Source organism: Lynx rufus, unplaced genomic scaffold (assembly GCF_022079265.1).
Source record: "Lynx rufus isolate CCGP_SWC_20201006 ecotype Redwood Valley unplaced genomic scaffold, mLynRuf1.p SCAF_12, whole genome shotgun sequence".
NCBI lineage: Eukaryota > Metazoa > Chordata > Mammalia > Carnivora > Felidae > Lynx > Lynx rufus.
The window spans coordinates 37,007,571-37,021,112 of record NW_025814826.1 but is presented as its reverse complement, the minus strand read 5'-3'; the positions used below and the strand labels follow the sequence as shown (position 1 = coordinate 37,021,112).

The following is a 13,542-nucleotide window of genomic DNA, read 5'->3' as shown; positions in this document are numbered from 1 at the left end:
TGGACAGTAAATTAAAAAGAAAAATTCTGGGGAGCTAAAAAAGAAAATGCAGAAGCTGATATTACAGTGCTTGTTTTTTTTTTTCCCATTGCACTAGAAAATTAATTTGAACACATTTCAGCACATCTTCATTTGTGATTCACATTGGAAATAGAGCTTTTTAAATTTATTGCTTGGTTTGAAAATAGACAAACTTATAACAGCCTCCTATCCATCCTCGTCTTCCCAAATCTTATGAAAACCAGCAGGTTTCTCTATTAAATACCTAGTCATGCGAATCATGTAAGAAGATGTCATTGCTATAAAACAATGCAAGAAGCAGTGAGGAAAAAAGACTGCCAAGTTAAACACAAAGGACAAACTCTGTCTGCATATTCCCACACCCTTAAACACATATTCCAGTGTGAACTGCCTGTCGGGTTTTGATGACAGAACTTGGCTCACCAGGCAATCATTCTCAGAAGGACTCAGCTCTCTCCAGAAACTGCATTTATATTTCCCAGATGATTATGTCTTTTATCAAAAGCAGCAGTTGAAAAATGGTCAAGCTCAGCATCAGAAAAGTCCAGCTATGACTAGTTTCACCTACAGATAAATATGGGAAAGGGTAGGAGAGCAAGGCGGTTGATGGGTTTGGATTCTCAAGAATAACATTAAGTTCATGTAGACAAAGATTGGAAAAAGCAGTGAGCATCAGGGGGCAAATGATTTTTTTCTTCAGGAAATTAGCTTTTTTACAAACTTAGCTTATGTTTTTTATCTTTGAAATATACGAAGCAAATGTATCAAGTGCATAGTAGTCAGGACAAAATTAAAATGCACAAATGTGTGCATAATATTATAGCAATATATATGCTTCTGTGCATGAGTTCACAAAAATACATATATTCTTTAATTTCAAATAATGAGACAATGTTTTCAAAGAGAAATGATAGAAATACGCCAAAAGAAGAAGGAGGAGGAGGAGGAGGAGGAGGAGGAGGAGGAGAAGGAGGAGGAGGAAGAGGAGGAGGAAGAGGAGAAGGAGAAGGAGGAGAAAAAAGCTTGAGGTCTCCATTTAAAATCTATAGATACATGTTACAGGATTAATGATCAATATTGTTTGTCATGTTAATCCCTATGGGAAGAATAAGTATAAATTTTATGATAAAAAGATCAACCAATAGTTGGTAGAATGAGAAAAAGATTTTCACTTTTCAATAGTATATTCCATTTCATGAAGACTAGCCTGAGGCATCAGGTCAAGTAATATAATAACTTGGTAAATAGAGACTTGGGCATAAGAAGTGAAATTTAATTTAGTGGTCTTATGTTAATCATTGAGGGTCCAGAAGAGAGCAACAAAACAATCTTTAAAAAAGGAAAATAGAATTTATGAGGGGAACTGAGGGAGCTAATCAAATATAGCCTAGAGAAGAGATGACTACATGGTACTTAATTTCACTTGAAGGGATATAAGCAGAGGCATGATATTAGGGCCAAAGGACTGGTATGAATGCTGATTTAAACATGTGTCAGTAATTAAAACTATATATGCAGCTAGTGCATTTAGATTTTTATATTTACTTAAAATTGGTTTTTTGCCCCATAGAATTATGTGTTTTTGGCTCTGGACTTAGGGAGAGGAAATAACTTATACTGGCTACAACATAAGTGAGTGAGAACTTTTTATTTTGTTTTCTTTGTGAGTATTTTAGTGGAGTTATTATTCATTTTTTTTGAGCCATGCTTTATCACTACATTTTGGAGATATGCAGTAACTGTGTCAGTTTTGTCTCTTGAAAGTTAGAAGCAGTTAATATTATTAGATTAATTTGAGATGCTTAGGTATAAAGACTAATTAAAATAAACCTTAACAACTAGCAAAAACCATTAATCATTTAATATGAGCAGAGGGTGTTATGTAAGTGATGAGTCACTAAATTCTACTCCTGAAACCAATATTATACTATATGTTAACTAACTAGAATTAACAAAAATTTGAAACAAACAAAAATTAGTCTATCAGTCTGTGACCACTGGACCCCTTTTCCAAAATTCATAAAACCATTTAACCTATGAAAATTATAATTATAGGCCAGAGCTCAGTCCATAATTTGAATTTTTATTTAAACCTACTGGGTATTAACATTAAAAATTTCTAAACACAGTTTGAAAATTAATATGGAGTGATTACTTCAGGTATTTTGAAATGTGATTTCATTTATTTAAAAAAAATAATGTTTATTTATTTTTGAAAGAGAGAGATAAAGACAGAGCGTAAACAGGGGAGGGCAGAGAGAGAGGGAGACACAGAATCCAAAGTAGGCTCCAGGCTCTGAGCTGTCAGTGCAGACCCTAGGGCGGGGCTCGAACTCATGATCATGATCTGAGCCAAAGCTGGACGCTTAACTGACTGAGCCACCCAGGTGCCCTGAAATGTGATTTCATTTGAATTTTTCGTAGTAATTCTATTTGCTTCAGTTATTTTTTGTGTTAAAATGGATTTCTACTTTGACTTCAATTCTACTCTGATTCATAATTTTTTAAAATGTTTATTTATTTTTGAGAGAGAGAGCACAAGCAGGGAAGGTGCAGAAAAAGACCGGGAGAAAGGATCCAAAGCAGGCTCCCTGCTGATGGCAGAAATCCTGATGTGGGGCTCAAATTCATGAACTGCGAGATCACGACCTGAACCAAAGTCAGACGTGCAACCTACTGAGCTACCTAGGCACCCCTCTGATTCATAATTTTTAAAAATTATTTTATTCCAAATGATTAGATTAACAACAACAAAAAAACCCCAAAAATCCCTATTCTGAGAATAGATTTGAGTGAAATATGTAGATTGCAACTATTATTATGGTGCCATTTTTAGTTCAAATTATTAAAGGGATACAAATATTTTAGGGTATTAATGCAAAATCTTATAAAGGCATTAGCAAGGCATTTATGTGTCAAACTACCCTTTTTCTAGCTCTATATTTCAGTTAACATTAAGTATTTCCTAAGTTTCCCTATGTGTCCAACACTATTTTGTTTTGTATGGTCTCTTATTTGCTAGTACCTTAAAATATACTATGAAAGAGAGAGGGAGACACAGGTACAAAACATTTAGCAAATAATAGTTCAGTGCATAACCAGCTATGTAATTGTAAATTACAGACCATAAGTACCCAGTAAGAAAAAAGACTACCAGTGGAAGCTACAGGCAATTAGGAATGTTGACAGAGGGTGGTGGATGTTGTGACGGAAGAAGTACTAAGATCTCAGATTGTTTAAGAGGAGTGAGGGAAAAACACTAAGAACAAGGCCAAAATGGAATTTGTGCTGAAAGAGTAAGAAAACTAAGCTGAATAGAATGGTTAGAAGGGAAAAAACCTTGGGAGGGAGAATTAAGCACAAAAAGCTGAAGGTTTGTTTGAGGAGTCCAAATTTGCTCAGGGCAGCAAGAGGGTTTGTCTATAGACATGAATGGCAGGGAGATCAGGTGGCAGGTATGCCTGTGATATATGGTCAAAATGAACAATATAAATAAGCATCGATGCAAACATTTTTTATTAAATAGTTATCTTAGGAGAACCAGAAAGAATACATGGCAAACCCAGAATTTTTGTTGTTGTTAGTTAATACTGATAAATGATTATTTCGCCTCAGATTTCTACTTTTGCTTAATCTTCCATTATTGCGTTAAGGAGCTATCTCTCTCTTCCTGATTCCAGCCCTCCTACCAATTTTGGTGGAATGCTCCCTGTTTCCTCATCACTTCCATTATTCTCTGAAGGTTTTAAATTTAAAAGCCGTATGTTTTTCTGTCCTAGTTGTTATACCAGGTTTGTGTAATTGCATAATCTCACAGACATCACGAACCACCTGTGTTCTGGAGCTACTTCATAACCCATGAGAGCCCATTGTGTGCATCTCCTCCCAACTGTACTTATAGTGACTTCACATTGGGGGGCTTGAAATCGGCTCTGATGGGGATATTTACACCATGAAAAGTGGCAAATGCAACAAGTGAAAAGTTTTTGGTTTGGTTTGTTGGGGGTAGGGGAGTAGTTTGTTAAACATTGATTAACACACCATTGTGTGCAACAATGTATTTTTCCATACACCTTCCAATTGGTTTTTAGTTAAAGTTTTTATGAATCAATCAGAAAATGTCTATAGAATACCTATACTGCTTAAGGCTGCTAGGCTAGAAAGCATGAACATGAAAGCTCACAATCTGTTCTTGTTAGTACATGTATAATGCCTATAAATATGAAATCTGATACGTTCTTTCTCATGAAATTAAAAAAATGCTTAGGTGTTTCATAATTTGTTGATGTATACGCTACAGGAAGAAAGGAAATCAAAGTTGAGTTCCATGACAACTCGATAGGTAACAAGACATTTTTAGGAAGAATTCCTGTGTGTGGCAGATACATTTGCATGGTTAGCAAATAATCTAGATTTTAGGATTTGGGACAAGAGCGACAAGCATCAGGTACAACTCTGTGGATTGCTCTTCATAAATTGTTCCTGCAACAACTTTAATAAATCCGAGATTCTGATATATCCAGCTGGAAGTTTATGAATCATTTCTTAATTGTGTGATGAAAGTGTGTCTGACAGCAGGGAATCTTAAAAGAAACAATGGTTTGAATGAAGGCCTTGAGTTCCCAGATTTTCCAGAGATTCCTCCATCATAAATTTGGAAGATATCAGCAAAATTATGGCATCTTTATTCTGGTCCATTTCAACAGTAAAAGCATCTCTGGTAGTATGTTTACCATTCATTCATTCATTCATTCATTCATTTATTCATTCATTTACTCTTTATAATTATTGTGTTCTCATCATGTAACAGGCACTATGCTTGTCAATATCTCCCCCTTATTCAAATTACAATCTAGCAATGAAACTGACAATAATTGGTTACAGATCGGTACAGGTAAAGGTGTTTCAGACAACACAGAGAATGGCCATTTAGGGAATTGAAAGAAATTCAGTAGGACAGATTTTTATAGGGTCAAAATTCTTAAAAAACTACATGCAAATATTTACACACAGATTTGGATTTCTTAGGGGAAATTGGAAAGTATTAAATATTTATTTTTGTCTATACGATTAAAGAAATGATTAAAGAAAGATTTTATTTTGGAAAGGACCTGAGTTTAAAAGGAAAAATACTTGATTTTTAGTAAATTATAATATTTGGAGTATTGCAAATCCCGATGGGAGCTAAATCAGTGCTCACTGACTGACAGGAATATGAACAAAGTCATAAGAACTAGCTTATCAAGAACACAGAATTAGATTTCATTATTGCAGATGGCTATGAGAAGTAGTATTTTGATGTGGGAATTCACTCCACTCTTTGCTTCACTGTTCTTTTAATTTTTTTTTTAACTTTTATTTATTTTTGAGACAGAGAGAGACAGAGCATGAACGGGGGAGGGTCAGAGAGAGGGAGACACAGAATCCGAAACAGGCTCCAGGCTCTGAGCTGTCAGCACAGAGCCTGACGCGGGGCTCGAACTCATGGACCGCGAGATCATGACCTGAGTCGAAGTCGGCCGCTTAACCAACTGAGCCACCCAGGCGCTCCTTCACTGTTCTTTTAATAGAAATAAGTATTTGGAAAGTTTTTCTGACATACTTGTTCTTACTTATTGGGTCAGTGTTCACACCCTACTGTACATGCCTACAACATAAAGGAGAAACACATATCGGGTTTAAAGCCACATAATAGTGCAGCACTTACCTATGGTATCCCAGATCCAAAGTCTAACATTGACCTGCTTGAAAACCTTTCCCCCTTTTTCTATATATTTCTTATTTCCATAAAATAGGAAAAACAATAACTCTATGTAAAGAGGCCAAATGATACAACATTGAAGGTTTTTTTTTTTAAATAAAATCACCTATTTAAAATTTCTGCCTGTCACTTTTACTTTCTATTTCTTATGTAGTATCTCATACCACATTAATCTATCATGTTAGCCAGAAAAATAGAGGTTGCTACTTTAAAGGTGACACATTGTCTTATTTCTTTATGTTGTGTCTTATTTTTTTTTAATGTAATTTATTGTCAAGTTGGTTTCCATACAACACCCAGTGTTCATCCCAGCAGGTGCCCTCCTCAATGCCCATCAACCACTTTCCCCTCTCTCCACCCTCCATCAACCCTGTTTGTTCTCAGTATTTAAGAATCTCTTGTGGTTTGCCTCCTTCCCTCTCTGTAACTTTTTTTTTCTCCCTTTTCTTCCCCTCACCTTAGTCTTCTGTTAAGTTTCTCAGGATCCACATATGAGTGATAACATATGGTATCTGTCTTTCTCTGCCTGACTTATTTCACTTAGCCTAATACCCTCTAGTTCCATCCACATTGCTACAAAAGGCCATATTTCATTCTTTCTCATTGCCAAGTAGTATTCCATTGTATATATAAACCACAATTTCTTTATCCATTCATCAGTTGATGGACATTTAGGCTCTTTCCATAATTTGGTTATTGTTGAAAGTGCTGCTATAAACATTGGGGTACATGTGCCCCTATGAACCTGCACTCCTGTATCCCTTGGGTAAATTCCTAGCAGTGCTATTGCTGTGTCATAGGGTAGATCTATTTTTAATTTTTTGAGGAACCTCCACACTGTTTTCCAGAGCGGCTGCACCTTATGTTGTGTTTTAAAAATTTCTTCATGTTGTGGCGCCCAGGTGGCTCAGTCAGTTAAGCGTCCTACTTCAGCTCAGGTCATGATCTCACAGTTGATGAGTTCGAGCACCACGTCAGGCTCTGTGCTGACAGCTCAGAATCTGGAGCCTGCTTCAGATTCTGTGTCTCCCTCTCTCTCTGCCCCTCCCCTGCTCAGGCTCTGTCTCTCTCTCTCTCTCTCTCTCTCTCTCTCTTAAAAATAAATAAACATTAAAAAATTTTTTTCTTCATGTTTTGGAGACTATGTGTCTCAGCTGTCCCACAATCTCCAGAGTTATCCTGTCCCTTTTTTCTTGTTTCTAAATTTGCTGAAAGCACTACACAAATGGGATATTTAAAGGATTTCACCCATGGCTAGGTAAGTGATGGTGGAGATAGTGGTGATGAGGATGGTGATAACAATGATAATGATTCTGGCAGTCAAGTTTTTAAGTGCTAAAAGATTGGATTAATTCCACAGCAATGTGAACACAACCATATTCACTAATTTTTCCTTTGGCATATATATCACAAAATAAAGACAGTTTTTTTTTTAATTTTTTTTCAACGTTTTTTATTTATTTTTGGGACAGAGAGAGACAGAGCATGAACAGGGGAGGGGCAGAGAGAGAGGGAGACACAGAATCGGAAACAGGCTCCAGGCTCCGAGCCATCAGCCCAGAGCCTGACGCGGGGCTCGAACTCACGGACCGCGAGATCGTGACCTGGCTGAAGTCGGACGCTTAACTGCGCCACCCAGGCGCCCCAAAATAAAGACAGTTTTATCCTCACATGCCAACTGCACGCTGTTGCTCTTACAGAAAAACCATAAAATTAAAAATAACTCATTGCTTCTGGAATTGAGCAAACCTGAGTTGTATTACTGAAAGTTGTATTAACTATCTGTGTTATTTGAACAAGTTCCTTAATCTCTACAGTCCTTAAATTCCTCTTCCATAAAATAAGAAAAACAATAACTATATTTAAAGAGATTAACTGATGCAATAGCATATATAAACTGCTTAGCCCACAGTAGGTACTTCATGCATATTCTTCCCTCTAAGTTTGGAAAAAAAATTAAATTACTACAAATTTACTTTAATGTTTCTTACAAGACAGTACTAAGTTCTAAAGAATTAAACAATATTTTTTCAGTAGAAATGTTTAAACATCATTATCATTTTCTTTAATATTCATACTCTCTGAAAAAGTTTTCACTAATGTAATATTGGTTACCATAAGGAAAGAATTATCAGTTATCCTATGTATTTTGTTGCAATATATATTACTATACCTTGAAATTTTTCCATTCCTTTTTTTGTTCGCTTTCCAAATATACATTTTTAACATCCTCCTACAAGAAAACAAGGTTAGATTGATTAAATGAGCTAATACTTTTCCAGTTATTTAGTATTCTGTACTGTGATTCAAACTACTAGATTTAAAATCAAAGCAAACCTTGAACATGTATAACTGTGAGAAGCTAGAAAATAATAGCAGAGGAGTTGAACAGGCACATGATAAAAAGAGATGGGATAATGTATTTAAGCAAAGCATCAGATATGAAGACAGAGTCAGATTTTCAAGGACATACAAGGTCTTGAAATAAAGTTCTTTTGGTAGCTTACAATGGATTACTATTGAACACATAAATAATTTAGTTATATTTATATAAAGTGACACACATACACAGTCTTTCCAGGTGTTCTTGTAACTTCGTAACACTTCCATTTTATAAAATAGAAAACAACTAAGAAACAGAGGGATGAAATTAGGACTGCTTGCATTTTTAAAATAAAGATTTGCTCAATATGATCTCTGTGGTGCTAAGTCACACTAAAATTATCGATCCTTTTCTTCTGTCTATATCATTGTTTTTGTTTTCATTGTGTTTCAATTCAAATTGTGAACACGATGAGTGAATATAGGTCTACACTTATGTTGAATAAATGTTTCCGTAAAGTGTATATAAAAATTAAAAAGCAACAACTATCTTACAAATAGTCCCCCAGAAAGCTTCTAGTTATCAAATGCGAAAGGATTTACATTTTAGAAGGACATGATTCTTGCCTGTTATATTCTACATAATTTAGAAGGACACAAACACTTGAATATAAAAACAGATTTCTTAAGCAGAACAAAAGAGTGCACCACTTAACATTTCAGCTATTCATATCAAAACCTGTAATAGTACCGTATGGCTTATGTATAGTCAAAAAAATCCAAATGATAATGAATTTGGTTTCATACTTTATATCACATAATAAAAATATTAAAGACATAATATACAACAGCTTACTTCTGGCATATGGCTTTTCACATAAAAGATAAGTTTCCAGTTGTTCTACATACTGGACAATAACATGTCACTGTTAATAAAATAATCAAATAAACAATGTAATAGAGAGTAAGTCACAAAGATTGTTCACTTTCATCAAACATATCAATTCAAACTACACTAAACGTAATTCAAACCTTGCTAATTCAGCAGGCATGCAAGTATCTTACCTTGTTCATTACTTTGGTTTTTATTTTTATATTCAGAAAATCAATTTACAGTGATTACCAGGTGATAAATGCTATATAAAACAACTTCTGTTTTTATTTGGGGAATTTTGATAGTTTGGCAATCACTTTTGGAATCATGCTTGTAATGACTCCCAGTGTAAAGCAAACCTTAGGATTAATTGCAGTGAGTATAGCTTTCTTGACATTATTATTCCTCATACAAGGATAATCTGCTGGATAACTTCACACTGTAGAATAACTAATGACCCCATTCTCTTTTTGGCAGTCCAAATGAGACATCTTTCAATGAAAACGAAAGACAGATGTTCAACATTAGCAGATGTCCAGGGTGTGACACACTAAACATATGCAGGGAATGGAAACCCTAGATTCTCTCATATGTGTAAGAAATGCTGACCAGTGTGTGTAAGATTTCCTAGTAGCATAATACGGTTTTGTAAGAGTAGAATTTTGTTCATATATTAGATAATGCTATCCTCCCACATTCCAATCTCTACATCCTCCCAAAACTATTTTTCTTTTGAAACAATATTAATGATCCATTAGATTTTTAAACTATAATTAGTTTTATTACTTTCATACTATTTTCTACATAAAAGAACAAAATAAAAGACTATAACATGCACAGATAATTTATCCGTACTATTCAAATAAATTCTTGATCTCTTTTGTCCAAAAGATTCCATGTGGCTTTCTCTATCATTCATTTCTAGCCTACTCATATATCATGTTCTCAGTGTCTTTGCAGTGAACCTGTCTCCTTCCCTGCGAATGTCCTCACCCTGTTCAGGCTCCAATACCAGTGCTTGGTAGCACCCTATGTAGGTACGCTCCTTATGGTGCTAATGTCCAAAACCTTGTGCAAATTTCTGGACCCTTCTGAGAGGACCTGTCCTCAGCCTCTTGTGCTCTCATGTCCTGCAGGGGGCAGTCCTGCCATGCAGGCAACCTTCTCAAACTGCTCAGGCTAGGACACTCCCTAGTGAATCCTTCCCCTTCATTCTTACTCTGAGCATGCTCTGACACTCTGCCTACTGCCCCTCTATATGGAAGGCCTCATCAGCTGCCTCAGGCTCCAATATCACATGCCATGCAGCCCTACTAGGTGAATGCCACTTTGTCCTACATGGGCCTCATCCACACCCTGTTCTGGAGGCTGCCCTTCCTTGCTGGCACTGCCCACCCCCTGCCCCCGCCATGGCTTCAGGACTAAATTATACAGGAAGGGAAGGAAATAGAAGGAGAAGATAAAGACGAAGCACCCTGCATATATACTCTGTACACATATCCCCACATATATACTCATATGTATACATAATACCTATGTATATATATATATTTGTGTGTATACATATGAATACATATTTTATGTACATTATTGAGAACAAGATAATAGTGAAAAAAACAACTGACACTATTTACAACTGAGCTTTTGTTTCAGATCTTATATTTTAGCACAAATCTAATTATTCTGTTTTGAGTACATGCAAATGATCTAAATATAACTGTTTAACTCAGAAAATTGAGGGGTTTGGGTTTTTTTTTTTTACATATTTGTGACGGTCTTAAGTTATTTAAATGGCTTGATTATTTAATTATTTCTTGAAATTTGTTTCTAGCCATGAAATAATTGTTTTATAAAACTAAAGTAAAACACATTTTCACAGATACAAAGAAAAAGATATATCCTGAATCACTAGCAAAGTTGAGATGTACTTATAAGACAAGTAAATTAGTCGTTTCATGACCCAATGATAAAGAAAGCACATTTTATCTCTCAACACTTGAAAAAAGTGTATTTTCCATCTTCTGAGTCCTTTTACCATTTAGGAGGTCAACAGATTAATCTACCAATTTTGGGTAAATCTTAATTATTTTTAACTTTCCCCTACATGTGGAATTAAATATAACATGTATATACACAATAATAATAAATGTAAGTAATGATTAATATATATATTTAGAAGTAATAAATATATATTTAGGATATATATTTTTATTTTTAAAATATATATTATAGTCTATATGATATAGTCTTATTATTAGAAGTTTTTAAAGGTAGAATCCCAAATTTTTGTTTTTATCAATTTCTTCAACTTTTTAAAAATCCTTCCTGAGATTTTAAAATCTCCTCTCTCTCTGTCTCTCTCTCTCTCTCTTTCTCTCTCTGTTTTTCACTTCCTACTTTTCCCACAATTCCTTTCCCCTTCATCCTTTTTCTAGCTTATTCATCAAGGAAATATATAAAGACTGATGTCACAGTATTTGACACAACTGCAACTGGATTTAAATTTCAAAATTAAAGAAATATTTTTGATGGTTTAGTATAACATGGAAATTACTATTAACCACCTAGCTTTGTACATATTAGCCACTAGTAGAATCATCAGGTGTGCTTACTACTGCCATCTGTTCACATGACCCTGTTCTTGGTAACCACAGAGCATGTTGCCTCACTGATACAATGAAATGAGCTTTTGTGATTATTCTATTATTGTTGTACCCCTATTGCCTATTGCAAATGTAATTTAGCCTGGAAAGTATCTAAGGTTGATAATCCACTACCTTCTTGTATTCATCTGCTACTTTTAATTGTCATTTGATTGGTTTCTGGGCTCTTGATTAATTACTTAATTAAATAAACTATGTGTATTTCCCATTCCATGTCAGAAGCCATAAAGTACATCGATGAATGAGATTTTTGGTTACTGTTCTTGAAGAATTCTCAGGTTATTGAAGATAAATACTTTTTTTTATAGAAACCAGTGGAAAGTTACACTTTACCATAAAGTTGCTTTATGCTTTATCATAGTGTTTGATAAAAACTCCACCTTATCTTACTACTCCTACAAACGATAGGCTAACAGACACAACAAACTACACTGTTTATTTTTTGCTCCTGTGATGTTCCAATGTAGGGATGGGTGGTGGTATTGCTTTGCATAGGTATTCAGGGACCCAGGCTCTTTCTATCTGTGGCTTCTCAATTCCAAAGGCTCTAGAGTCCTCCTCTAAATCATCTTCATCCAGATTCAAACAAGGGAAGATGGAAAATCATGGACATGATGAGAGGGAGAATATGGAAACTACAAGGAAATCTGAAAAATGTAGTCTAGCTGTGTGTCCAGGGGGAAAGTGAAAAGATTTTGATGAGCAACCGGCTAGTTTCTGTCACAACATTATTTTTAGGTCTTTGTCAACTGCAGAGATACTCTATGGTTGATCATTTCACAAAATGGAAACTTAAATCATGGAAAAATAATAGAGAAATCCTAACCAATATTGAGATTTTTAAAGTGACAAATGTCTCCCTCTCTCTCTCTTTTCCTGGCAGTTGATATACTGTAATAGATTTGTTTGGATTTTGTTATAAGGAGTTCTTTACATAAGAAAGTTTTGGATAGTATGCATTTCCTCTGATTCTTATTTAAATAACCCTTAAGGAACCATCCAATTATGGTGCTGTTAGAAATGGGAGACCTCTGAGATAAGGTACAGGTGAAGATATTGAAGATTCTACAGGTAGGTAGCACATATTATCTAACTCATTTTACTCCTTTCTATTTAAAGTGTCCTAACCATCCATTTAAGCTCTCAAAACTATCACTAAGTATTCTCTGTTTTAAAAAAAATGCACCTTTGGTGAAAGAAATACTTCATAACTATTGCATATACACTTTTTAAAATTCACAGTAATTGTTTGGTAAATTTTAATCACAGGAAGGTTAGATTCTTATAATCAAAACATAATATTTATGCTCCAAGAAAGCAGTAATATTATCTGACAGATTAAAAAGCATAAATAATAATTAATCTATATTTTGTAACTTTAGAAAGAAATTTATTTAGAGTATTGTTAATGAATGAGGGATTACTTAAAGAAAGTAAAAGCAAATCTGTTCAGCAAAAGCAAGACACCAAATAGTTTTCTAAAGAACTAATCTAAACTGAAGCAAAAACATATGACCTTGGATTTGTATAAAACAACATTTAGGAAAAGATTATAGAATCTTTGAGATAGAAACTTACACATATTTACATTAGCACCATAGTCCTGGAATTTCTCTATAATTTTCTTGATACAGGCATCCCAATCTTATCTTCAACACTTCCAATGGGTGGAGACTTACTACTCTCAGGTGAGCAAGAGCCATTGCTGGGTACATAGGTCTTTATAAAATGCTGTCTTATACTGACTTAAAATAAAATTCCTTATGATTTCCAACCATTCATCTCTATTCTGTGATGAGACAATGAATACAATTATGTCTTCTACATAAGATACTTTTAATGATGATTGATTTAATCCAATCCATCAATCTTTTCTCTATTCTGAGCATCTTTCTTTATAC

The 13,542-nt window shown here is 34.6% G+C and overlaps 1 protein-coding gene across 1 annotated transcript in view; it reads right to left on the bottom strand.

Moving 5' to 3' along the window:
• CNBD1 (cyclic nucleotide binding domain containing 1) overlaps positions 1-13,542 on the bottom strand; it is a 489,467-nt gene that overhangs the window by 3,335 nt on the left and 472,590 nt on the right. The window contains exon 12 of the mRNA XM_047073787.1: positions 7,956-8,015. Within this exon, the coding sequence (XP_046929743.1) occupies positions 7,956-8,015 (60 nt within the window). The remainder of the gene's footprint in view (positions 1-7,955; positions 8,016-13,542) is intronic.